Source organism: Furipterus horrens, unplaced genomic scaffold (genome assembly GCF_987537825.1).
Source record: "Furipterus horrens unplaced genomic scaffold, mFurHor1.1.pri manual_scaffold_4, whole genome shotgun sequence".
Lineage (NCBI taxonomy): Eukaryota > Metazoa > Chordata > Mammalia > Chiroptera > Furipteridae > Furipterus > Furipterus horrens.
This window is the reverse complement of record NW_028327174.1, coordinates 13,263,339-13,291,049: the sequence shown is the minus strand read 5'-3', so window position 1 is coordinate 13,291,049 and position 27,711 is coordinate 13,263,339. Positions and strand designations below refer to the sequence as shown.

At 35.0% G+C, this 27,711-nt stretch overlaps 1 protein-coding gene and 1 pseudogene across 1 annotated transcript in view; one reads left to right on the top strand and one right to left on the bottom strand.

The window, feature by feature from the left end:
• WASHC4 (WASH complex subunit 4) overlaps positions 1-27,418 on the top strand; it is a 52,659-nt gene extending 25,241 nt beyond the window's left edge. The window contains exons 16-33 of the mRNA XM_090272577.1: positions 1,077-1,184; positions 1,685-1,831; positions 1,962-2,041; positions 3,048-3,153; positions 3,690-3,806; positions 5,042-5,210; positions 6,220-6,374; positions 8,761-8,835; positions 9,107-9,211; positions 11,189-11,323; positions 12,833-12,941; positions 16,552-16,618; positions 17,048-17,134; positions 19,189-19,336; positions 21,080-21,176; positions 22,160-22,359; positions 22,673-22,772; positions 25,183-27,418. Coding sequence (XP_090128703.1) covers positions 1,077-1,184; positions 1,685-1,831; positions 1,962-2,041; positions 3,048-3,153; positions 3,690-3,806; positions 5,042-5,210; positions 6,220-6,374; positions 8,761-8,835; positions 9,107-9,211; positions 11,189-11,323; positions 12,833-12,941; positions 16,552-16,618; positions 17,048-17,134; positions 19,189-19,336; positions 21,080-21,176; positions 22,160-22,359; positions 22,673-22,772; positions 25,183-25,259 — 2,082 coding nt within the window. The 3' untranslated portion in view covers positions 25,260-27,418. The remainder of the gene's footprint in view (positions 1-1,076; positions 1,185-1,684; positions 1,832-1,961; positions 2,042-3,047; positions 3,154-3,689; positions 3,807-5,041; positions 5,211-6,219; positions 6,375-8,760; positions 8,836-9,106; positions 9,212-11,188; positions 11,324-12,832; positions 12,942-16,551; positions 16,619-17,047; positions 17,135-19,188; positions 19,337-21,079; positions 21,177-22,159; positions 22,360-22,672; positions 22,773-25,182) is intronic.
• LOC150011138 (large ribosomal subunit protein eL15 pseudogene) lies at positions 5,397-5,973 on the bottom strand (annotated as a pseudogene).
• Positions 27,419-27,711: the final 293 nt, after the last annotated feature.

The window sequence follows — 27,711 nt, the reverse complement described above, 5'->3', positions numbered from 1 at the left end:
ACATAATTTAAAAAGATAATAAACACTCAAAAACCCACCATCCTAATTAAGAAACAGAAGAAATGTTACCTATATTTTCAAAGTCCCTTGTCTTTTCCCCCTTGATTACATCTTTTTCTGCCCCTCAGGAAACTGCTGCCCTGAATTTTATGCTTATCATTCCCTTGTTTTTCTTTTTAGTTTATCACATAAGTTTGAGTCCATAAACTATTCTTTGTTTATATGTTTTTGAAGTTTATACTAATGAAGTAATACTTCATGTGTTCTTTGACTTAACCTTTTTATTCACAATTTTGTGTTTGAATTTATCTCTGGGGATGAATGGCTGTAATTCCTTCCTTTTCATAGTTGTGCAGCTTTCCTGGGGATGAATTTTTGGGTTGTTTCCAGGTTTTGCTATTATAAACAATGTTGCCTTTCTTGTATATGTTTCTTGCTGTACATGTGCCAGAGTTTTTCTGAGGTATTGTATACGGTGGGTTGCTGTTATGTACATGTTCAACTTTCCAAGACGGTGCCAAATTGTTTTCCAAAGTAGTTATATCAGTTTACATACTTCCTACAGTGTAACTCACTCTCCATTGTTCCCCAACTGGCCAGTGTTGGTATTATTAGGTAAATTAGTGGGTATAAATGGTTTTGATTGTGATTTTTAATATTCATTTTCCTGATGGTTAATGGTAGAATGGTAGTATCTTTTCAAAATTTAACTGTTTGTGAAAAATGTGTTCATCTTCATCTCTTTTGTTTGATTTTCTATTGGATTATTTGCCTTTTAAAAAAATCTTTCTTTCATTTGGGGTCTTTTGTATTCTAAGCATTAATCCCTTGTGTGTGGCAGATATTTTCTCATACATTGGCTTGCCCTTTTTTTTTTTTTTTTTTTTTTAATAAAAAAGATGAAAAGAAATTCTTAATTGTATTTCATTTGAATTTATTATTCTTATCCTTTATGGCACTACTTTCTGCTTCTCATTTACAAATTCTTTACCTAGCCTAAGGTGATGAAAATATTCTGTAATTCTGCCTAAAAATCTTACATTAATTTTTACAAAATTACTTCTGACCCTTTTTAGGCAATAGAGCATATGTTCTACAGGAGAAGCATGGTTGTGGCTGATTCAGTTTCACATATAACACAGTACCTTCAACATCAGGCTCTGAATTCTATTTCTGTGGCCAAGGTATGAAAATTCTCATATATTCAGCATAAATATATCTTTTCAGTTTGTTTTTCTGCTTCATATATGTTTTTTGGCTAAGCCTGTTTACTCCATTCGTTCAAACATAATATTCTTGGTCATTTATCTCCATGATATTTTATGATTTTTACTTAGAGTGCTCTTTCTCTGAACTTAAAACATGTAATACATTAACACATTAAAAAATGACATGATGTGCATCTTAAAAACATGTATCTTTTTAAAAGTAATGATTTCCTTATTTAATTAATAATGGAAATTTTAAAGTATGCCTGATATAATTTTGCTGCCCCGACAGTGCTAAATGATAACGTTACAGAAGTAGTAAATAATATAACAGTATCAGAAGAAGCTCAACAGGGAAGGTATTGTTGACGTTCTCTCAAAGTGAATCATGCAGAAGATTATTGAGAAGTCTTCTGAATCTTTCGTTACTGCCTCAGAAGTAAAACTAATGTGACCTGTTTTCTTTTATCTTTAAGAAAAGAGTAATTTCTGACAAAAAATATAGCGAACAGCGTCTTGATGTCCTCTCTGCTCTAGTTTTGGCTGAAAACACTCTAAATGGACCAAGCACAAAACAAAGACGCCTTATTGTTTCTTTGGCACTCAGTGTTGGCACACAGTTGGTAAGTGTATTGCCGTTAGTTATGTAATAAAAATGAGCTCTGAGATTTCATAGTTCCCTTCTTATTCACCCAAGAAACCTGTTATTACTTTGACTGCAAGTTCTCTGCCCTTCTCTTCCTTCCATAATAGAAAACATTTAAAGATGAAGAACTCTTTCCACTTCAAGTAGTCATGAAGAAGCTGGATCTTATCAGTGAGCTTAGAGAGAGGTAAGGAGGAATATGTAATGATACTCGAAAGGTAGGTCTAATGGAAGCATAGATTTTCTTTTTAGCATAGCAAAGAAGAAACGTAAGACCATTAGTTCCTCTCTGTAACTCCTTTAGCATGACTGGAATGGGACTGTGACTAGGGATCAAATGTCTTTAACTTTGCTTCTTCAGTAAGGATATAGCTTCTGGGAGTATTCACATGAACCAGTATGATGTAGCCCTGAGAGCATCTGGCAGACCCTGATGTGCACTGTGATTGTTGTGATGGGTTTCTCCAGTGGGTGTTTAAAGTTGTTGCTTTCTCATGAGGCTTCATCTGTTTGTGAGAGACTTAAGAGATCCATTGTTGGTAGCCAGTCACAAAGGTGGAAGAGTTTTTGGAAGGTATATTGTGTAACTCCTTGTGGCTATTTATTTTTTAATCAAAGCAGCAATTTTCTTGAAGGGAAAATGAGTCTCCTGAATTTTGATTCCTAGCCAAATTAATGTTACAGCACACTTAACATTCCATCCTTGGAAGAAATACTGAATTGTTTTCTTTATGAGATATTTAATGATCATTTTGTTGTCTCATAAGGTATTAAATAGTCACTTGGCAAAAATTGTAGACAAATAAGTGTAACTGTGTGTTGTTTTTTGTTTTTTGTTTTTGTCACAATTTTTTAAAAGGCTTTGCTTTTCAATTTTGAGACAGGTAAAAATGTGCATGTGATGCAAGTATTGTAAATGTAGGCATATCAGATGATATTGAAATAAAATTTTTTAAATTCCTCTATTTAAAAGTTAAATTGTTTTTCATGAATTAAAGCATGTGTGCAGAATTCTGAAAATGTCAAGTATTAGAATATTTTGTCACCTTTGTTCAATTTGAAACATTTATTTTGTCGCTTTTTCATACTAATTTTGGGTTAAGTGATGGAGGGAATGCAAAATGAGCAAGACATTATTTAGGGGGAGGGAATACTTCAATTTTGGTACCGCTAAGTACCCCTTTACATTGTAGAATTCACGCACAATGTGACTGCTGTTTTTTATACTGGCATCGAGCTATCTTCCCAATTTACTTAGATGATGTGTATGAAAATGCCGTTGATGCAGCCAGGTTACATGTAAGTAAAGAATAACATAAAGGATAAACCTGTCACTTTCTTAATTGCTATACAAACTAGTTTTAAAATAGATTATTTGATTGAAAAAATTGTTTTAAGATTGACTGCTAATGCTGGTTTATACAGTTCTATTACAGTCTGTAGTTAAATTTTATATTGATAAATTTTAATATATTTAACTCTTTCCCTCTTATTCCTTATTCTCATTTCCTTGATTTTAGTTTATGTCACAATTGTCTGACATTAATTTGTCAGCAAGGTATTCAGATCTTTCTATTTCTGTATGGAATATGTGTAATTGAATACCCAAGATAGTAAAGAAGTAAATTTGAGTTTTTTGTATCTTTAAAACAGATACATTAGAAAATAAAATCTGACTACTCTTATTTAGGAAAGGAAGACAGTTATGTAAAAAAAAAAAAAGAAAAGTAGCTTTCAGATTGTGGTTTTTTAAGATAGATAATTAACCTCTGATAGTATTTAGTTTAAAGATCTGTTTTTTAATAAATTCATGTATATTCTAATTTTCTTCTTAGTACATGTTTAGTGCTTTACGCGACTGTGTCCCCGCTATGATGCATGCAAGACATTTAGAGTCCTATGAAATACTTCTGGATTGCTATGACAAGGAAATCATGGAAATTTTAAATGAGGTAATATCATATTCGAGATTGAAAAACTTAAAACATGTATTTGGAATGCAGTGTTTGGAAAAACTATATTTACTTTTTAATCCTCACACAAGGATATATTTATTGATTATTTTTAAGCGAGAAAGAAACATCATTGTGAGAGGGAAACATTGATTGGTTGCCTCCTGATCAGGGATCTTTCTCGAAACCTAGGTATGTGCCCTGACCGGGATTGAACCTGCTACCCTTTTGGTGCACAGGACTATGCTCTAACTAATTAATCCACCCGGCCAGGGCTGGAAAAACTTTTGATTGAAGCAGGTTTTACATATTTAAAATATGTCTGGAAGAAAGAAATAGTTTTTAGTTATAGTATCACTATTGTGCTAAATTGGTCTTTAATTTTTAATTTTTTATATAAAAATCCAGACTAGGAATTTGGTATTTTTTTATTTTTTTACTTTTATTGAATTCATTTGGAGAGCTACTGACTTAAGAGGAGGAAATTATTGTGTTGTAACACATAATTCAGATTCAATATAGTACATTCCCTCTGTTTGACTAAAGTATTATAAACTGATCTCTTTAAAATTAAATTTCTGTCTAACAATATATTTAGAGGGAGAAATTAAAAGTGAGTAAACTTCACAATATAAACCTTATTTGGGTTTGATAAAGTTATGGACAATTTTACATAACTTTTTAATTAAATAGTCTTATTTAGAAAATAAAATACATGTCTTACCATTGTTTAGAACTCCATGGTAGACCAGAAAAGATGATGAACTTCATTACTTTTAGCTCAATCGATTTTGTGACTTTTTAGTGATTATTACAAGACAGCTTTTAAAAAATATCCTCTCTTGCATGTTCCCAGAATTTTTCTTTTGTTGCTTGTTCCCATAAATTTTGTGCTTTATGTTATATACTCACATTCCTTATATTGAAGCCATCAGGCATTAGCTTTTAGTTTTCTTTCAAAAGTGTTAAGTATTAATCAGAAAAAGCTTAGCGTTTATCTAACTGCTTCCTGGTCAGAAAAATCGTTGGTTTAAAGTGGAGAGCAAAGTAGTTTTCACTTTCCCAATTAAAATAATATTTTTGCCACAGAGTATTTAGAGCCTGAAACCAGCCTGGCAAATTTTTCATCATTGCATGGATTATAAAACTCTTAATGGTTAAAGCATAGACACCTAGCGGAGCAGTACAATTGAAATCATTTTGACAAATTATGGTATTAATTCTTTTGTGAATAGCATTTGCTGGACAAGTTGTGCAAAGAAATAGAGAAGGATCTGCGGCTTTCCGTGCACACCCATTTAAAGCTGGACGACCGAAACCCTTTCAAAGTTGGCATGAAAGACTTGGCCCTTTTTTTCTCACTGAATCCAATTCGGTTTTTCGATCGTTTCATTGACATTCGAGGTGAGTGTTCTGCTTTTCTCCTTAAAGTCATATTATATATCTTTTTGCCCTAACTATAAAAGAACAAATAACAAAAATGAAACTTGGAGCTTATCTTTTTTAGTATTAGTCCTTTTATTCTTTTCTTTTTTTTTTTTACTGTCCTAAATTGTTTATTAGGTAAGAATTGTACAAGCATTACGTGTATTAGTGGTAACGGTAGAGCTGGAGAGTATTGCACCTTCTCCAAGCCGCCTGGTGAGAACCACCAGTAGTGTGGTGGGTCGGTGGCCCTTTCCAAGGCCAAGGCTCTGCTGCTCGAGGATGTCAGCCCTCGGGTCTCCCTGTACCAGTGGACTGGTTTGGTGATCCACTGAGTGTCAGGATTCCTTCTGATGGCCTGTGGAATGGATCCATGAGGATAACCTCAAGGAATTTGTACGTGGAACCTTCACGACAGTGGCCCCACAGTGGCATCCAGCTCTTTCCTCAGCAACAGGCTGAAGGCTTCGGGCAAACCTCTGCTGGTTAACACCAGGATGGACAGGTTCCCCATAGGTTGCACCCTTAGGAACTGGGTGTTCGAGGCCACCACAGCACACACAAATCCGATCTATGACATGACCTTGCTCGGCCTTGTACTCCAGCCTGCGCGCTTGATTGGGCCGGGTGGGGCGGGTGCCCTGTGGGGCGGAGAGAGCTGGTGCTACTGCCGGCAGCGCACACTGAGGAGGAAGCGCATTGCATCCAACTGCCTCTTCCTCCGTAGCTCCTGGGTGTACTTGTAAGCACATGTCTTGGCTTATTGGATGGCTGTGGCCAGATGGAAAGGAAGAGCCTTTCTCCCACAGTCCCTTTTCTGTCCATTTATTCTTTAATTCTTTTTTATTTATTTTTATTTTTCTAGCACCTTATTTAGAAAAAAAATTTAATGTTCAAAGTTGTTGTCTTTCTAGTTTCATTTCTCTTCCTTTTCTACTGTTTCTTGAATCAGAAAGTTTTTGATTTATTTTTTACTTTTCTATTTTAGCTTATGTAACTCACTACCTTGACAAGACTTTCTACAATCTTACAACAGTAGCTCTTCATGACTGGGCCACTTATAGTGAAATGAGAAATTTAGCTACTCAGCGCTATGGATTGGTTATGACAGAGGCACATCTTCCTAGTCAGACTTTGGAACAGGTATGATATAAATATTTCTAGCTTAATCTGATTGTAACATGATTATAGTGTAATATTTCTTTAAGGGATCTTTTTTAAAATTTTATCATTACATGTTTATTTTTAAAGAAAATATTAGCTATATAAAATCTCGTACTTGACAAAAATTAAAAATTATATGGGGATGACTTACTTTTTAAATTTTTTTAATGTATTGATTTTAGAGAAAGTGAGAGGGGGAGAAAGAGAAACCAATTTGTTGTTCTACTTATTCATGCATTCATTGGTTCATTCTTGTATGTGCCCTGACTGGGGATTGAACCCTCAACCTTGGCATTTTGGGATGATCCTCTAAGCAACTAAGCTACCTGGCTAAAGCCTGAATTTGCTATATGAAAGGAATCGTCACAGGCTTCCTGTTCATACTTTACCTTTTGTTGGACATTTGAATTTTAGGCAAATCTCGGAGATGCAGGTTCGATTCCATACCATTGCAATAAAAGTGAATATTGCAATAAAGCAACGGACACAAATTTTTTGGTTTCCTCAGGGCATACAAAAGTTATGTGTGCCCTGTCCAGGTAGCTCAGTTGGTTAGAACATCCTCCTGATATGTCAAGGGCAGCGTCAACAGCAGCAACAACAGCCATCTGCCTTCACCTGTAACAAGTGCGGCAGGGATTGTCACTCCCGAGTCGGACTGCACAGCCATTCTCGGCGGTGCAGATAGACTCTCAAGAAGCTACGCCATCGTCTCTCGAGACGGACAGCTGCCGACGACGATAAGTTTGATCCCCAGTCAGGACACATACAAGAATCAACCAATGAATGCATCAATAAATGGAGGAGCAAATCGATGTCTCCCCCCTCCACCACCTCTCTAAAATCAATATATTAAAAAAAAAGTTATGTGTACACCATACTATAATTACTAATGTGTGCAGTAACATATGTCTAAAGAAGCAATGTACATACCTTAATTTAAAAATACTGCTAAAATATGCTAACTCTTATCTGAGCTTGTTGGAGAAATGGCGCTGGTAGACTTGCTTGATGTAGGGTTGCCACTAACTTGAGTTTGTAAAATACGTAGTATGTACCAAGTGCAGTAAAAGAAGGTATGCCTGTGCGCATAGGTTTTGATACAGCTTTTCAGAAACATTGGGATAGGTGATGTCTGCAGGATTGTAGAATGTTTCATAAAGGTCACACAGTTAAGGATTTTACTTAGATATAATATATAAACTTTAATGTCTTAAGGAAAATGCTTAAATTTATTTCTAAATGTATTTGTTCTTAAAATGAGAAGTGCAAAGAAGCATTTAACTTTGCTAATTCAGTGAGCTATTTGACAGTATGGCATTATCTCTAGAGTGCAAAAGTTTTATTTTCAGTTAATTTGCATGTAATTCTTCCTAAGATAATCCAAATAATATTTACCCCCCAAATAACAAACATTTTTCAGTTCTAGAATTTAAGGATCATAATTTTCCTTTCATCTACTACATACAGAAACCATTTCTGGGATCAGTATATATATCCTCTCATTCATTTATTTATATGTTTAATATTTACTGAAAACATGCTAAGCACGGAATTATATTTCGGGTTACCAAAATAAATAAAAACAGTCTCAGCTCATGTATTTACAAACTAGTGGGAGAAAGAATGAGCAAACAGTTTTAACTTGAAACATGAGAAAAGCTATAATTAAAATTTTATCAAATGGGTATTTTGAGCCCTAATTAGAAAGGCTATAGAATGGTTTATATGATACCATTAGGTATTAGAGTAATAACTGAAGACTGACGGAATCTTCATTATTCTTATTTAAGGATTCATTAAACGTGATCTGGTGTAATTAAAAGAAGCACAAGGATTTGGAATTAGACTTTCAAAAATCCCTAGCTTTTGTCTCTTCTAGCTATTTGACCTTGGAGAACTCCCTTAGCTTCATTTTCTTCAGGTGTGGAATTTAGAATAATACCTTATTTTTTGAGAATTACTTAAAAAGAACCTTGCACAGTGCCTGAAAAATAGTATGTATTTTATAAATATTACCACATATCCTATCTTTCAGAATCTGGCCTTTACTTTACTTTGTAAAAAAATATCCCTGGGAAGACAGAACTATTCTCAAGATTGGTGGGGAACTGATTGTGAGTCACGGATCTTTGAATATTTAAACTTACCTGTTCCTGTGTATACAAAATGGATAAGATAACAAGAAGTCAGTGATTGTACATGTTAGAAGGCTTTTTTAACCTTTGATCATACTTTTTTATAGATGTTTTTTAAAACAATTAAAAAATATTGGGAAATGTTATGTAAACAGTAAGTCACTATATTGACATAAGTCTGGTTATCTTAAATGAATAATAATAGAGCTGTGTGGATTGTTTTGCAGGGTCTTGATGTCTTGGAAATTATGAGAAACATTCATATATTTGTGTCTCGATACCTCTATAATCTGAACAATCAGGTGAGTGGGTTTTAGAAATCTTGTTTTTTAATGTGTGTGTCTGTATAGTAGGAAGGCTGAGGGGTAAAGAATTGATTCTCAATAGTTAATATTGGGAAAATAAAGAAAAAATAATTGTTTAGAGATTATCTTATTTATTCCTTTAATTGTATTAGCTTCTTGAATGACTTTCTAAATACTATTTATGAAATAGTCTAAAGTTCTTTTGGATAACCAACCAGTGATTGTGTTGGATTGTGTTGTTATTTAGCATGAATTTGCTTTATTGCAGATTTTTATCGAACGAACCAGCAATAACAAACATTTGAATACTATTAATATTCGGCATATTGCTAATTCAATTCGAACACACGGCACGGGAATCATGAATACAACAGTAAGAATCTTTTTTAGGGGGTTGAGTGGGTAATGGACCCCTGTTAATTTGGTATTTTGGAAAACAGTTTTCTCATAGAATATTCTGGTCAGTATATGCTATTACCTGTTTATATTATATTGGAATTTCCATTTACCTGGTTGGTATAATTAAAATGTCTGGCACTAAAATTGTGTTGGATGTGATGGAAGCTCTGATACAAAAGGCACTTTAGAATATCGTACCGTTTCAGGGTCATCATTATAAAAAAGCACTAGAGATTTGAGAGCATCAGCATAAATATATATTCTCTGAAAACTGCTTTTGAAAGTGAATCATTGGTAACAGTTTATTTAGCATCACTCATGCTCTTTTTTTTGGCGGGGGGGCTTACTCATTTTTTGATAGCCATAAAAAAAGGAGTTTACTAAAAGTATTTTGACTCTTAGAAATTGGCGTCAATCACTTGAACTTTTATGCTATTTTCCCTTCTGTAGAAGAAGAGAACTCTTTGAATTTACCTGATTTTCAGAGCATACTTAATTTCTCCTTGAGGGAAAAAAGAATGTGAATAATTAAATGGTAAAATGTTAAGCATATTTGGGGGTAAGTGAGTAAGGAGAAGCTATGTAACTGGAAAGTTACATAGGGACCTTTGTAGTATATAGTAGGGCAGCCACTGAAGTATTTGAGTTAATAAGAGATGCAATTAGAGTTCTATATTAGTGGTTACCAATATGGAAATGAGACATAAAAGTCAGAGTTTCAAATTTAAAATGAGTCATTCATGTAAAGGTCATGTCTTAAAGTTTAAGGATAAACTCTACCGTATCTAGCAAATATTTATGTAACATATAATTATATGCATATTTTATATGTAAGGCTCTTTGCTGGGCTTTAGGGTGAGAAAAACAGACATTTCCTACTCTCATAGTAATTACAGTCTGGCAAGGGATATAGTCGTCAGTCAGTTGATCACATTAATGAAAGCAAACTTGTGATGTCTGATGATGATAAAGTTAGCGTAGAAGAATAAGATCAGAGCCTGGCACAGTTCCCCACTGTTAAGAGTGTGAAGGATAAAGAAGAGGCTACTTCTATTAAGACTGCTACTACTGATGTGGTCAAGAAAAAGGCAGTGTTTTAGCCACAAGAGAAGTCCTGAGAAAGCACCCATTTCTATAGTTGGGTAAATGAAAACTGTTAAAAGTGGCATACATTTGCTGAAACAATTAGTAGTGGTGGGAATGGAATCTAGTACAGCGCTTCCATCTGTAGGTCAGAATTAAATCATATGTTATTTTGACTTTAATCTCAGCTCAAATCCTACTTTTTCAGAGTTTTTTTACTCAAGGTCAGGGCCTTTTGTTATTCATCCTCAAAGTGCACACACATCTCAGTTTAGAAGTTATTGCAGTTGAGATTTAATAACTTCTTTAACGTATACTTGTTTAAAATATCTGTCACTCCTGTTAGACTCTAAACTTCATGATGACAGGGACCATGTCCAGCATGAGAACAGGCACTTTGCCTTGCATGTAAGAGGTACTCAGAATATTTATTGATCATTAATTGAATATGTACTATCTTCCTTCAGGAAAGTTCAAAGAGCACCACATTTCTTCCTGTAGTATCATTCTAGACCTGAATGCTAATAATACGTAATTGTATAGATGAGAAATACAGAAACTTCTCACTGTGGTTTATGACTTCAAAACTAGAGTGTTGAATCTGGTTTTGTGATTCTCACTACAGTTCTTAGTCCTACTATGAAAGTATTTTCTGCTGCTTTCTTTTTTCCCTTTTATGGTAAAAATCTTTAAGGGGAGTTTATAGAAAGTTCTGTAAAGTTGGGCAATAATAAATTTCATTTATTTAAATATTTCAGGCCCAGTGTCAATTAGACTTTATAAATATTAGACTTTATAAAGTCTCATATAAATTATTCAGTAATATTGATTTACAATTAATTTTTGTGTTATTTTTCCAATTTTATAGGTTAATTTCACCTACCAGTTTTTGAAAAAGAAGTTCTACATATTTAGCCAGTTTATGTATGATGAGCATATCAAATCCAGATTGATTAAAGATATTCGGTTTTTCAGGGAAATCAAGGACCAAAATGATCACAAGGTATTTTACATAATGTTTTTAAGGTAGTTCAGTTCAGCTGTTGAGTGTATAGCAAATAATTAACAAAAATGTGTAATACTATACACACTGTTTTGCTATGTGTTTATTACATGTCAGTACACATAAATACACCTCTTTTTTTTAAGAGTTGATATAAATATGTATACTGAAACTTATGTAACTTTCTCCTCCTGGTGAATATTTAGTTCTTTTCCTGATTTTTTCAGTGTTACAGTGCTACAGTAACATTTTTACACATTTATCTCTCTGTATTCAAAGACTTATTTCTGAAAAACAGATTTCTTGAAGAAAAATTTCTGGGCAAAGAATATAAGTATTTAAAATTCTGATACATATTTCCAGACACTTTAAAATACTGTACCAATTAACATTTCTACCTATAATTTATAAAAATACTGTTTTCACCCTCCAGGCTGAGTTTTCTCATAGTGAGATCAAGAATTGTAAGTGGTAACAGCATAGAGGCATATATAGCTAGTTGGATAGAGAACCAGCAGCCTTAGATGGGTCATATATTTGATTTGCCACATCCAGAACTTTTTAAAAAGATTTTATTTATTTACTTATTTATTTGGAGAGGGAAGAGAAGGAGAGAAACTTCAATGTGTGGCTGCCTCTCACACGCTCCCAACCGGGGACGTGGTCCACAACCCAGGCATGTGCCCTGACTGGGAATTGAACCTGTGACCTTTTGGTTCGCAGGCCTGCACACAATCCACAGAGCCACACCAGTCAGGGCCACATCCAGAACTAATTTAATTACTCTTCTTAAGCATTACTTAGTTCCAACTCTCTTATATACTAGTTGGTAGTTCTCTTCAATGTCAGAGCAGAAAAATACTGCTTTTTAGTAAAATAATAGAATTACAGTTACAGTTATCAGTAGAGAATTGTATTGACTATCTTTTTATTGGAACAGAAATTACTAGTATTCAGAGAAATAACCATGCTATTGTGTAATAATTTTTCCATTTGTTACTTGTAGAAATGAATCATTTCCTAAACTTTTTAATGACCTAAGACTTGAAAAATTTTATTGGTGATGGTTACTAGACATTTTAGCTTAGCCAGTGTGTGTTACTTGGGAAGAAGTGTGTTTATATAAGCTCCTAATACCCATTCAGGCCACAGAATTGCGGTCACACATTTCTGAACAAATGTTTCCAGGAGGAATTGGTTTCTTATCTATCCGGTAGAGTAGATGGGTGTTGAGAGACTAATAATGGTGGTGGGAAACTTAAGTTTGGTGGCATTAATGATTATTCCCCTTAGCAAATTTCAAAAAATTTCGTTTTATACTGACCTTGAATATTGGTAGTTTTTGTGCTATACATTTTTTATTATTAGACTTGAGTGATTTTTTTTTCTTAAGCACAATGGACATACAAAATTAGAAAGGAAAGTGGTACTAGCATGGTTGATTTGGTAGGCATTTTATACTTTAGGAGTCTTTGTTAATAAAGGTAGTCTTTTAAATTATCTCTCTAGTATCCTTTTGAAAGAGCAGAGAAATTCAATCGAGGCATCAGAAAACTTGGAATAACCCCAGAAGGACAAAGTTACCTTGATCAGTTTAGGCAACTCATCAGCCAAATTGGTAAGTTATTATTGAAGTATTGGGAAGTAAAGTACAGATCTCAAGAATCTATCTCATATATTAAAAATCTCATACAAATAACTTAAATGTGTGAGTGTCTGAGTTCAGCTTTATTCTATTAGAGAGCTTTCTTTTCTTACCAAAAGCTTTTCAAGTATCATTAGACTATTGGTGCCGAAATAATTGATAGACTGTGGGCTGATATGTCAAATAAAAATCTTTCAGTTAGAAATATATTTAGCCTTGGCTGGTGTGGCTCACTTGGTTGGGGTGTCATCCCATAGACCAAAAGGCTGCGACTTCCATCTCCAGTCAGGGTACACGCACAGGTTGCAGCTTTGGTCCCCGGTGGGGTGCATGTGAGAGGCAGCTGATAGATGCATGTTTCTCACATTGATGTTCCTTTCCTGCTCTCTCTCTCTCCCTTCCTGTCTCTAAAATCAGTGTCCTCAGGTGAGGATTATATGTATATATAATTTAATTCATCTCAAAGACCATACTCATAATAATAGTCAACTGATAACTTTATCAGATACCTACTCTGTTTAAGGCAGTCTCTGGGCTTTTCGACGAGGTTACAGCCTAAATACAAAGGTATAAAATATGTGAAAAGTTAACTAACAATATAAGTAAGTTACATATAAATTTAGTTAAAAGATGACATGTTAAATTTCATTCTTCTATGCTACACCATTTCACATTTACAATTTCTTGAGTTGTCTTTCTGCCTTACATGTAGGACTTGTCTTCTAAAATGTATACATTATATTTGGAAATAAGAACTTCATTTAAAAGTAATCATAGATTAACAAAATTTTATACTTATTTGAGTTTTTCACATATATTATGTAAACTTCTGGAGCAATAGTTCTTAACCCTTTTTGAGAGTGATGAAAATTTTGGATGGACTCCGCCAGAACAACGCCATATATGCACAGTTTTGTATGTGCTACACCGTAGTTCGGGTGCTTAGTCCGCAGGCCTCAGGTTCAGAGTTGTTTTTCTAGAGCACTACGTATTGCTGAAAACTTCATTTATTTATATACCAATACCAGTTTTTCCCCCATGTGATTATTGCTTATATTCTTATTTATTTAAAAATTTAAAAATATTTTTTAAATTTATTTTTAGAGAGAGGGAGGGAGAGAGAAAGGGAGGGAAACATCAATGCGTGGTTGCTCTCGCGCGCCTCTAACTGGGGACCTGGCCCACAACCCAGGCATGTGCCCTGACTGGGAATTGAACCTGTGACCTTTTGGTTCGCAGGCCTGCACTCAATCCACTGAGCCCTACCAGCCAAAGCTATTTTATGATTTAATATTTTTTTAAAAATATAAATTTTCTCCTATGAAATAATTGTTAAGTCATGAGCTTATTATGATAGTCATTTTCCCCCAATGCACAAAAAATAGTAATGTCAATGTCACCTCAGTTGCCACCAGCATGCATTCCATGGTTGGGGAATATTAATTATACTTTTCATTTTGCTCCAGCATTTTATTTTTTATTATCTTAAAAATATATAAATTCTTCATCTCTGCTTAAAACATTGTAATGTGTTTTTGATTCTGTTTAGTATCTTGAGAAAAGGAGTAAGGAATCTCAAAGCTGGGAGCAAAATGGAAAGTTCTTTTATCTAATAACCTGACTGCTGAAATGACAACCATCCTTAACATTTTTTGAGTATTTCTTTTGTGCCAAGTTTGTTCTGGCTGCTTATGTGTTGTAAAACTCAGTGCTATGAAGTATTATTTCCATTAATTCATTTTGTACATATTGAGGACAAGAAATGTTACTAAGTGTTGGTGATATATATGACAATAAACAGTCTCTGTACCCTTAGAGCTTAATTTAACAGATGAGGAGCCTGACATACAAAGTATCACTTAACCAAGGTCTTACATCTAAAAAGTGGCCGAACCCAGATTTGAACCCAAGTAGTATGGCTTCTGAGATTTGCTCTTCACTGCTGCTCCATACTTGCCTCTCATTAACACATTTGATCAGCCAGATACTGGTCTGACAGTTGGAGGAAAACAAGGAAACTAGATACTTGACTTTTCTAAGATGCATATTGAAACATTTTAACAACATCTGTTATATTGGAATTGGCCTTAAAGTAGATTCAGTGATACATATTTTGAGGGTTGTTAAAAATATCAATGAGTTAATGTGTGTAAAGCACATATCACTGTAGTGATTGTGAAATTTTAACTACTACTTACTTTTTTGTTCTTTCTGCCAAGTAATTTAAATTCAGTTGTACAATACATATTGAATTCCTACTGTGTGCTAGGACATGTTGGCTTTAGGGATGGAGCAATGAAAGCAAAAACAGTGTCATGAGTTTGCATTCTAGTTGGGGGAGACACAAAAGGATGGATGTCAGTGATTAAGTGCTGGGTCACGGGATGTAGTGGGGCCTGGGCAGTGCAGTTCACTGAGGTTCAGGGCAAGCTCGAAGGAGACGACATTTGAATAAGGACTTAAATAACTCAAGGGAATAAGCTATGTGCATATTGAGGGAAAGAGTACCAGACAGAGATGACAGGAAGTGCAAAAGCCCTGAGTCTGCTTAGTACTTTTGGGAAAATAGTCATGAGCCGGCATGAAGTTAGTGAAGATGTGCATGGCGGAGCATGATACCAGAAGAGCATCAAGGGGCACAGTCATACAGGCTGTTTGGATGTCAGTTTGGATTTTATTGTGAGATGGAAAGCCATTACAGAATTTTCAGAAAAGAAGCAGTACGCTCCAGCTGAGTTTTAAAAGAACCACTGACTGATACGTAGATAAAAGATTGCAGGGGTTGGAGGGCGAGACTGCTAACAGAGGAAGTAGGGAAATCAGGAGGCCGTTGCACGCCGTGGTGGTCTAGGCAGGCGAGGTGGTGGTTTTGGAATAGGGTGGCAGCTGCGAGGGTGGTGAAAGGTGGTTGCATACTAGATACATTTTGGAGGCAGAGCCAAATGATTTGCCCATTGATTAGACAAAAAGTGTAGGGGAAAGAAAGGCATCAGGGATGACTTCAAGGCATTTGGTGTGAGAAACTGGAAGGACAGAATCGTCAGTTTCTGTAACACAAAATATAATCAGGGGGTGAAGATCTGAGTTTGACTTGAACATATTAAATTAAAAATTCTTAGCCATGAAGTTGTAGGCATTGGATTAAAAAGCCTACAGGAGTAGCTGATGCTGGAGATAGAAATTTGGGAGGCATCAAAGAAAGTTTTCTGGTAACACTTTCAGAGTTGTGTGTGTGTGTGTGTGTGTGTGTGTGTGTGAAAGACACAGGAGACAGACACAGTGTGGGAGTGAAGAAATTATTGATATAATAAAAAAAAATTTTAATGCCAGTATTTAGTTTATCAAATGAGTTACATTTATTTTTAAAGGATTTAATATGGCTGTATATAAATATATAAATTTATATTTTAAGGGCAGAAATATGTAAGTTTATTTTTATAGAGCAAGAATTGAAATAAAATACAGCAGAATCTTTTGGTTCTAAGGAGTGGACACCTTGTAATTATTACATATAACTATTCTTGATTATTAGAGTTCAGTTATTTGTATAAATATCTGATTTTTTTTTTGTGTGGTTTTTAAGGTAATGCTATGGGCTATGTACGAATGATAAGATCTGGTGGCCTTCATTGTAGCAGCAATGCCATCAGGTATGGATGCAAACATTATTTTTATGTCACTTAAATCTATTGTAAGATTATAGAGAAGGTTATATTCTTTGTTGATGTACTTTATTTTGTGAAAAACTATGGAAGAAAACCATTAATTCTACTAGTTAAAGTTTTTTTCCTAAAATACAGCAGACTTTTAAAAATCTTTATTTCTTTTAAAGTTATAGTTAATTTACTTTATCAGTACAGTTGTAAATGGTTCTAAAGATGATATGATTTTAAGGATTAAAATTTGATATATAAAATTCAGTTTTGGGTCTAAAGTGGTGATATTAGTAATAAAACTGAAGTGTGATGTCCTTTTCAAATACATAGTTGAAAAATTTGGAGTTCCACAGTACCACTTTTATGTTTCAATTGTACATATTTATTTTGCCTTAATAAATTCCTTCTGGAATTCTTGTGTAGGTTTGTGCCTGATCTTGAAGATATTATAAATTTTGAAGAACTAGTAAAAGAAGAAGGTCTTACAGAAGAAACATTAAAAGCAGCAAGGTAATTTAATTTTAGAATAGTCTGAATTTCGAGATCTATAAAGTATATTTATTTAAAGCATAAAAGGAGATTAGAGGGTAATATTACACTTATATCACTTTTTATTATACAAGTTAGTCTCAGTTTATGAAGTATTTTTTTTAAGACTGCAGTATTCTGAGATCTTTCCAACTTTACTAAAAACAGATCTAGAACAAGCTGTTTAGAATAATAGCCAATAGCAACACGGGGCTGTTGAGCACCTGAAATGTAGCTAGTCCAAGGTGAGATGTGCTAAAATGTGAAGTACATAACGAATTATGGGGATTTAGTGTGAAGTAAATACCAAATATCTCATTATTAAAATTCGTTTCACCTGTTTCTTGTTACTTTTTAAATAATTCTCTTTGCTAACGCTGTTCTGGAAGACCAGTGCTTCCTTCCGGGGAACCTGGAGCAGCACTGCCCAGGACTGCCGCGCGTGGCCGTTGGACACTGGGATGCGGGCTCATGGAACCAGGGGACTGAATTCTAAATTGTGCTGCACTTAAATTTGCATAGCTACTGGCCGTCTTACGGAGTTTGCAGATCTACAGACTTGCGTCAGTAGTGACTTAGGAACACAATTTAAAACTTGAAAGAGGCTTGCTGAATTGAGAAGTACTTTAGGAAACTAAGTTTTATAAGTGATATAACAGTTTATTGAGTCAGGCATGAAAGGGCACTCCTGGACAAAGTGGAGACTATTTGAATTTCAGAAAGAATAATGATAGAAATCAATTATAATACATTGAATACAACATATTAATACATTGAGTAAAATAAAAAAAGAAACCATGAGTCATAGTGATAATAAGAAAGGTTGGAGGAGCAGAGGGCAAGTTCCTTTTTATAGAAGAACACCAGCTAATAAATAAGGAAGAGATGAGAAAATTTCGGACGTGGGGGAGGGGATCGCTGTTTTGCAGTTACCACTGTAATGTTAAATGGTGAACCAGTTGGAAGGTATACAGGTGTTCAATATACTGTATTTTAAGTTTTTGACAGGCTCAACATTTTTGTAAATGAAAAAAGAAAATGTACTAGAGAATGCATATGTACATTTTTATGAGCCTGAGGTCCCAACACAGAAGACGTGCTCTGAAATACCCTGTTAGAAGTTTACTTCTTTGCCAGATTAACGAAGTCATGAACAGTTAATAAGCTATATGAAATCACATGCCCTAAAATGATTGAACGACTTTGTGGCTTGTATATCAAAGAAGAAAATCAGACCATTTTACCTCTTATTAAATGATACCATCATTTCAAAATTGATGACCTTTTAAAAATATTCTGAAGCAGTTTAACAGAGCATAGGATATTGTCTTTTAAGATCTCCAGAGTTGTACAAAGGAATGGATGACTAACATCAAATGAAGGAAAGTTCATGGCAGGTGAAGTTAAGGACTGGTGGAGTTTTAATAATGAATTGATGATCTGAATGGAGAGGGAGCTCTTCCAGAATGACGAGGAGAACTGGAGCAGGTTTCAGAGTTCGAGATATATTGATGTAGGGCAGTGGTTAAAAGGTTAGTAGATACCTGCTTGCAGGAAGAAGTGGTTAAGTAGTTGGATATAGTTGGGTTATGAGTCTCAAAGAAGAGATTTCTGCCATCTAGTGGTGGGGGACTAATAATTTGAAAGTGGCAGTAGCTATACGTGAGGGATGCAGGAGAAAAAGCAGCTGATGTTTCTGAAGGTTGAACGGGATTCTGAGTTCCTGAAAAAGAACAAGCTTTCAGTTGAGGTAAGGAGGTGTAGAGAAGAAGCATTAGTGAAAAGATTTAAGATGAAGAGGAATTTATGTACATGAAATGGAGTTCTACAGGGCTCCCTGTGGGAAGAAGTATAAAACTCAAAATATTAAGTGCCAAGATGACTCACATATTATATTTAGGGATTAAGTTTAATTAAACAATACTGATCAGCTTCTGTCAGATTAATTCATTCTGAACTCCAAGAAAATTTACTCACAGATGTCTTACAATATTTCGTACTTTTGCATGCCAGGTAAATAATTGTTTGCATTTTAGGCATTTGGATTCAGTCCTCAGTGATCATACACGAAACTCTGCTGAAGGCACAGAGTATTTCAAGATGCTTGTAGATGTTTTTGCGCCAGAATTTCGAAGGCCAAAGAATATACATCTCCGAAATTTTTATATCATTGTTCCCCCTCTGGTGAGTATTTTTAGTATCCAAAATGAATTTCTAAAAGGATTAATAAATAGACCCAGTTTCTCTGCAGCAGGGAATGCATACAGACTGTATTACTGTCTTTCCAGCTGGAGATAAAACTAAATGTGATCTCAGTGAATGTGGCCTAGAAGTTTTCACTTATTAGCTATGCAGAATGAGACTTACAGTTAACATAGTTCTTACGCCTTAGTAACTGCCAGAGAAGCCAAGTATGATTTAAACTACTTGAGTGGACACCATATGTATATATATATTCAAACATATATATATGTGTGTGTGTGTGTGTGTGTGTATAAATAAATTAAAATTGGCTGAATTATACCATATAATCATTTTAAGTGATTAATGTAGACTAACTTTAATCATATGTTACAGCATGAAGTTATTTCTAACACATCTCTTAAAAGCATTGTGTCAGAGGATGACTTCTCTGTTCAGTAGTAAATACTACAATTAGACTAAATTTCCAGTGCTTCCTCTTTATCATGTGTTCTCTTAATTCTGTAGTTTCCATCCAGAATAACTCAAGCCTCCCAAAATTGCATTATAAAAACAATTTACAGTGGAGAAAATGGAGTTGAGATTAGAAAAGTATATATAGCAATAAGAGTAATTTTTCCCTAAAGGTTTCTACGTAAAACTGCTTTTTATTTTTTTTAAACATATTTATTTTTAAAGAGAGGGGAAGGGAGGGAGAAAGAGAGGGAGAGAAACATCCATGTGAGAGAGAGACATAGATAGGTGGCCTTTTGTAGGCGTCCTGACCAGGGACTGAACCCACAACCTAGGCATGTGCCCTGACCGGGAATTGAACCAGGGACATTGTGTTTTGTGGGACAACAGCCAGCCGACTGAGCTACACCAGTCAGGGCTTGTAAGTTTTAAACGAATCTCTCTTTACCCCTTTAGAGCTGTGCTACCATATATAGCTACAGATGGCTACTTAAATTTAAATTAATTAAAATAAAAAATTCAGTTCCTTAGTTTTGCTAGCCACACGTCAAGTACTCATTGGTCCTGTGTGGCCAGTGCTTGCTGCGTTGGGCAGTGCAGGTGTACGGCTTGTCTGGCACTGCTGAGGGTGCTACTGGAGATGTGAACTCCCGGATGGTACTTATTTATTTCATTGTAATTACCTAATAGTAAGCATCAGCAACTCTTTGTTGAATAAATGACATGATTAGAGGACGTATTAGAGGAGCTGAATTTTAGGGGAAAGGTTTGGGGGGACATTCATATATGCAGATGACCAATTCCTTTTCACCAAGAATTTGTAATGGTATTTGAGAATGAATTGGGTAGCAGAAGTGAGGATAACCATGCTTAATGGCGCTCAGGCTTTGAAGTAGGCAGTCCTACTTTTCCTAATCCAGCTCTCACTTAGAGTACGACTTTGGGCAAGTTACCCAACCTCTTAAGCCTCCTAGTCCTCATGTGTAAAATGGGCATGATATTTATGATGACTCTCTAAAGGCACTGGCTGTGGGGTGGGTAGTGCTTGAGGTGGGAGGGCTCCTATTTAGAGAACTTGGGGAGAAGAGTCACTAAGAAATACTTGGACAGATTGTGACCTCTGTAAGAGGCTCTTTATGTGAAGCAAATGTTTCCAATCAAAAGGAAAGAACCTAGAAGAGATCCTATTTATAAGTTGAAATCTCTGTTTTAGGAACTAAGTTCTGAAGATTTTTAGCACAGTTTCTCTAACACATTGTTATATCTTTTTAGACCCTCAACTTTGTAGAGCATTCCATTAGTTGCAAGGAGAAATTGAATAAAAAAAATAAAATTGGAGCTGCTTTTACTGATGATGGCTTTGCCATGGGTAAGCTTAATGGAATTGTTTTCCCATTAGTTTTATGTTCACGTTATAATGGATGTTTAGAAAGATTTGCTTGAGAACAGGTCTGTGTTCCCTTTGTTGATTTGTTTTTCATGAGCAGTGTTTACTGTTGTTTTTTTTAAAGCTGGGTCATATGATTGATACTTGTTTTCATAATTTGTAACCATCATTCATGCCCCCTTGGTATTGCTAATCACTTAGTATAGTTGGCCTGGACAGTTAGGCTTTTACAGGGTTAGCATCTCGTATTTAGTTGTCCCGGCTCCCCTGTCGCTTCCTTCACGTTGCCGGTTAGCTGTGGCACTGTCTCCTGCCTTACGGCCCAGTTAGCTCCAGGTGATCTTCACAGCCTTGTCATTTCTTTTTTCCTTTTTTCTTGACTTACTTTTCATTTTTTATACTTTCACTTTTTTTTTAAGGTAAAATTAAGCACATTGCTACACCTAGTTATTTATGAGAATTAATTCAAAATGATTAGCTTAACGTTAGGAGTTGCAGTCGTCCCTCTCTATATCGCGGTTCACTTATCGCGGCCTCACTGTATCGCGGGATTTTAAAAATATTGTATTAATTACTTATCGTGGATTTTTCGCTATATCGTGGGATTTTGCGGTACTGTATATGTATGTTGTTAAAGTTACATAGGTTTAAGAGTGTAGAATATGTTTAAGAACATAAGTAGTGTTTATAAAAGTGTGGAAAAGGTTAATAAGGGAGTGGGAAAGGTTAATAAGGGACTGGGAATGGTTTATAAGCGTGTGGGAAGGGTTTATAAAGCCTTAAAATATATATAAATGCTAAAATAAATGTAAGGTTCCTACTTCGCGGATTTTCACCTATCGCGGTGGGGGGGGGGGGTGGTCTAGAACGTAACACCCACAATAAGTGAGGGAACACTGTGTTGGTGGAGTAGAACATGCCTCCTATACTCACTTACTTTGCTTTGGTTTTGCTAATGCCTGCAGGTGTGGCTTACATTCTAAAGCTTTTGGATCAGTACCAGGAATTTGACTCCCTCCACTGGTTCCAGTCTGTTAGAGAGAAGTACCTGAAAGAGATAAGAGCAGTTGCTAAGCAACAGAATGTGCAGTCAGCTAATCAAGATGAAAAACTACTACAAACCATGAATCTTATTACCCAGAAGCGACTGGACGTCTATCTACAGGTTAGAGGAGAGAATGTTTAAATCTGCTTTGACTTTTTGATATCTATTACTTTTTGATACCTGAAAAAAACGTAAATCATATGAAAACCACCATTTTAACAAGTGAGACAAATAGAGGTGATTAGAATATATTTTTAAATGAATGCTATTCAGAAGCCATTTGATCTTAAAAATGGATGGATTACTTAGTTCAGTTTCTGTATTTATGATTTCCACTGGAACTTTTTAGAAATAATAAGAGACATTAAATATAATTTTGATATTTTTCTATAATAAGTATTTTTGGCTTTTCAATTTTTTTAAATTCCCTTAGGAATTTGAACTGCTGTATTTCTCACTGAGCAGTGCAAGAATTTTCTTCAGAGCTGACAAGACTGCAGCTGAAGAAAACCAAGAAAAGAAAGAGAAGGAAGGTCAGTGAGTGGTTTCAATTTAGAAAGACCAATAAATCTTTCCTTAATAGTAGACACTAATTCCCCATTTTATCTGGACGGACTTCCAGCCTCCTTTTCCTTTTGAAAAATTATAGACTGGAAATGTCTTTAAAAAAAATAAAGCCTGCACGGGTCATCTGTGAAACTGAAAAGAAAGTGACATATAGTATATATATTTCATTCTGGGTTAACTCATTATCGAGTTCCATTCATCTTCTCTTAAATTTAAATAAAATAACAAGCTTAGTGTTTTCTCTTTCACCTCTCACCCTCTGTCAGATGAGAAGGAACAATTTAGAGGAGGAACACTAAATGTTGCTGAAGTCAGAGCTGCTGATGACTAGACATTGACCGAATGAGATGGGACAGGTTGATCGATTAAGAAGGTATAAAATAGTAGGGGCCAGTGAGCCACACAGGACCAGACTCCTGCTCTCCTCCACAGCCAGGCCTTGGAGAGTTAGTGTGTAATGCAGCCCAAATAACCGATAGTCCTGTCAGTGGACTTGAGCCATTTAGGAAGGGATTCTGTCCATCGTATTACCATGTAGGGCGGAGGGAAAGTTTTTTTGTATTTTAACGTTTAAGAACATTGTTCAGTGTGTCCTGCTTAAGGACCCTGCTGTGATATATTTCTCTTGAGATTTCTTCCCTGAGAAATAGATATTTCCTTTTTTCTGTTGTGGAAATTATGTAACTTGGGTTTTCCTCTTTGCTTGGAAGCACAAAACTAGGTATAGCCACTGAGTTGAAACTTTTCATGTTTGCTCTTTTTCCTTTTTTCTTGTATTTATGAAATAAACATGAAGTTTACATTTCATAAATGCTTTTATTAATCTTATTTTTACATTGAATAGAGGTGATTTAATTGGATAGACCACTTATATCAACAATCTTATTCCCATAAATTAAATATTACTTATTGGTAAAGAGCATATGCAGACATTTTTGGAATCTAGGCTGAGTAAATAATAATTGTGGGTTTGAAAATTCATTTCAGGCTGTTATCTGGAAGATAATATTTATTTTAAAAAATATGTTGCTACTATGTTTTGGTTCATGTCAAAGCTAAGATAACATTTGGCAAAGCCATTTGGAACAATTTAGTTGGGATAATCTAAGTTATGAAGTAACTCAGTTATTGTATAGGTTCTGTTCAGGCTTTTTATGATGCCCAGGACCTTGTCTCCAGTCCTTAATTTATTTTAAGGCCTAAAGCATTAAACACAAAACAAACCTTTCAGTCTTAGTGGAGCACCTTGCTTTGAACTGATTTTATTTATTTTTATTTTTAGAGGGAGGGGAAGGAAGGGAGAAAGAAAGAGAAACATCTATGTGAGAGAGATACATTGATCAGTTGCCTTTTGCACGACCCTAACTGGGGTCCTGGCCCACAACCCAGGCATGTGCCCTGATTGGGAATCGAATTGGCGACCTTTCAGTTCGCAGGCTGGCGCTCGATCCACTGAGCCACACGAGCCAGGGCTGGACTTGTTCTTAAGGAACTCTAGGGTTCTTTCTGGTTGATGTACATTGCTCATATGCCTGGATTGTTCTTCTGTTTTAGGACTCTTATTTTAGTTAAAGGTCGCTCAGGATAAAGTCAAAGCTGCTGAATACTATGTTAGTCAAATAGTTTTTCTCTGTTAAATATGTGCCTGTGACATTTTGCACAAAAAGCCAGGAATTCATTTTATCACAATCATAATAAATTGCTTTTAAAAATATATTATAAATACAAATGAGAAGTTATTCATCCTGTAAATTTGCAACCGTTTCTCTCAGTAATGCCCCACTATAATAGTGAGTCTTTCTTTGGCTGTGGGGAGCCTTCAAATATGCATTGTGAGCCCCCCCCGCCCCCCGGTACTGTTCTGGTCTCTCACAAATCTCCACTCCCTTTAAGAATCAGTCAGAACATTACATTTGCAATGGTTAGCTTCAATTTTTAAAAAAATTAAACTAATCTAGCTATAATTTGTGATGTTAAAGAAATATGTAGTTGATGCAACATTTTTTTAGTTCCTTTTTTTAAAATTTTGATTTATTGTTTTTCTATTACAGTTGTCCTGTTTTTTCCCCCATTGCTCTTCCCCACCCTGCCCACCCCTTCTCCCTGAGTCCATCCCCATCCTGTTACCCCGTTGTCCATGTTCATGGGTCATTTATACTAGTTCCTTGACCAGACCCTTCCCCTTCTTAACCCCTCCTGTCTCCTACCCTCTGGTCCCTGTTAATCTGCTCCTTGTTTACATGCCTCTGGTTCAATTTTGATGCAACATTTTCTTAATTTGAAATTAGCAATGCAACTCCTCCATGTTTATTTACTTCATCATGTTTAAAAAGGGAGCATAAATATGTCCATTGTTCTTTTCACTTGTACTTCCAGAATTGACTAAAACAAGTAATGGAGAGCTGTCAGAGCTGTCCAACGGCACCGTGTCTGCAGACCGTGTTGTCAAATGATCCTGACAGTGTGCGGTGCCCCCGTGAGATCATCAGAACGTGTCATGACCATTGCCGGTGAAACGGACGTTAGTGAGCTAATGAAGTGTTTCCTCAGCCACATCTCTGGGGAATATTTAGCTGTTGGAACTCTAAGACAGTGCTCTAAAGATAAGTCCATTCTTTTTCCAAAGGCTCTGCTTTTCAAAGGTTGAGAATGAGATTTTAAAGTTGGATTTTTGCCTGGAGTTTAGAAGATGTGCCTAGGAGTGAAGTTCTAAAAGGGCCGATCCAAATTCCTCAACTGCCGCCTCTGATCTCTTGTTATCTACATGAATGTTTAGAATTTTATTTGCATGGGTCTTTGATCCATATCTGTCCAGTGATTGGACATTCAGTGCATATCCTGTGTATAGCCAGTAAATACAAAAGGAATTTAGCCTGAAATTCATGAAGCATACCTATTAATATTCTTATAAAAGGAATATATGGAGATGGTTTTGATACTAGAGATGAGGCACAGTGTGCTGCGTACTCTTTATGTCCAGTATAAGCTGATTCATTGTTAATTTCATGTGACTCACAGAGCGGCTGATGTCTTTGGTGAGACATTTTATAACTAGTTTACATTGCTTTGAGAACATTTAACCTCCACAACTGCTTTAAATTTAAGATTTACTTAATACACAAAATGGAAGAAAATTCAAATAAGCCATAGAGTCCTGCTTGAAGCTCCACTTTTGGTTGAGGGCACTATGTATATCAGAGAAAATTAAATGAATTCTTATTTTTACATCCAAACTCAGGTTTCTTCTTCATTAAGTTGAATTGAAATCTTGGTGATGGCTTGGGCAAACTTTTTCTTTAAACCAAGTATAATCTAAGACATGAGATTAATCACTGTGTGGGTTTTTAAAAAATTACGTGACAATTAAGTTCTAATAAATCATTTACTGCTTTAAAAGGTATAGAAAGATTTTGAGTAAATTTAACTCCCAGCAAGCTACTAGATTTATTTTTGTAAAGGTTTATGTTACTTAATAGTTAAAATGGTTCACTGTGGCCTATAATCTTTTAATATAACACAATGATACCTTTACAATGAAAACAAGAAAGTTTAAAACTTTACATGTAATACTATCAGCATTTTGGGAAATCTTTGCTTACCCATTGCACTTGCCTATTCAGCATTTCTTTGGGTAAATCCTGTGAGTAATTCTAACAATGTTTGATTTCCAGCTTTTGGAACAGATGCACAGTGCTCTGTGTCTGTTGGTTACAGTCAGGGTCATTTTCCCAGCCCAAGATAAACACTTTCATTGTTAAAAGTCAGAAGAAACACAATAGGTAGGAAACATTTTTTTTTTTAATTATGTAATCATGACTGACCAAATTATGGATGATGATGAATTAAAGGCATTTAATATTTGTAATTCATTCTAACTGTAGAAATGGCCCTAAAGCATGCTGCATAATTAATAATTTATATTTTCATTATTGTAAATGTTTGTATTAATCATCTTACATTGGATTACATCAAATTTGTCACCATTCATAGCAAAATTTTGCTTTTCTATTTTTCTTCTCTTAACTTCCCTAAAATCATTTCCTTTAAAAGGGATAGAAAATGTAATTAAAAGAGAATCAGATGTCTTTGTTCATTATCCCCACACATCATTTATCAGCACTAGAGTTCATGTGCTGACTATATAGATACCTACAATTGGGAAGAAAATAGGTATTATTTTGCCTTTCATTCAAAATAATGTCACTGCAGTCTGGATAAATTATTGTAAGTTCAGATATTTGAAACCTCTGAAAAGATTAAGCATATTTAAGTGTTATTAAAAGTGCCGAGAAACAGGGCTTGAGTATTTCACACCTAAGTTAATATACACATGTGGATGATGATTTTCCTTGCTAACATATTAATGTTAATATTTTCATTTTTTCAGACATACTGTAATTTAAAATTAGTGTGAGCATTTGTTGTAAATTCACAGAAAACTAAATAATGTTCAAATTCTCAGGAATTAAGTCTTAACCATAACATTGTCAGTCCTAATGAGATTTTGTAAAAGATGGCAAGTTTGTTACTTGAGTGGGGCCTGCCCTTCCTCAATTCTAATAGAATACCATATGTATTATGAAACATTAATAAATATAATTTCCAAAATTTACTTCCCCTGCATGTTTCTGTTCAAAATTAAATATCTTGAAACAGCATTTAACATGAACCTTTTGGCGTCCCCTTTAATCTTGCACATAGCAAGGAATTTCACGTAGAAGATGGGCATTGGCTCCTCCCCATGCATCCCAAATGAAGAACCTTTGTTTCCTCTCCTTTTTATCTTCTTGATCTTTCTATTGCTTGCTATTTTCATATTAAAAAAAACCTACCTACATGACTAATTTAAAATCTTAATCCTGGGATCATTAGTTGGCTGTGTTCAACGTTAGAAATAACTATGGT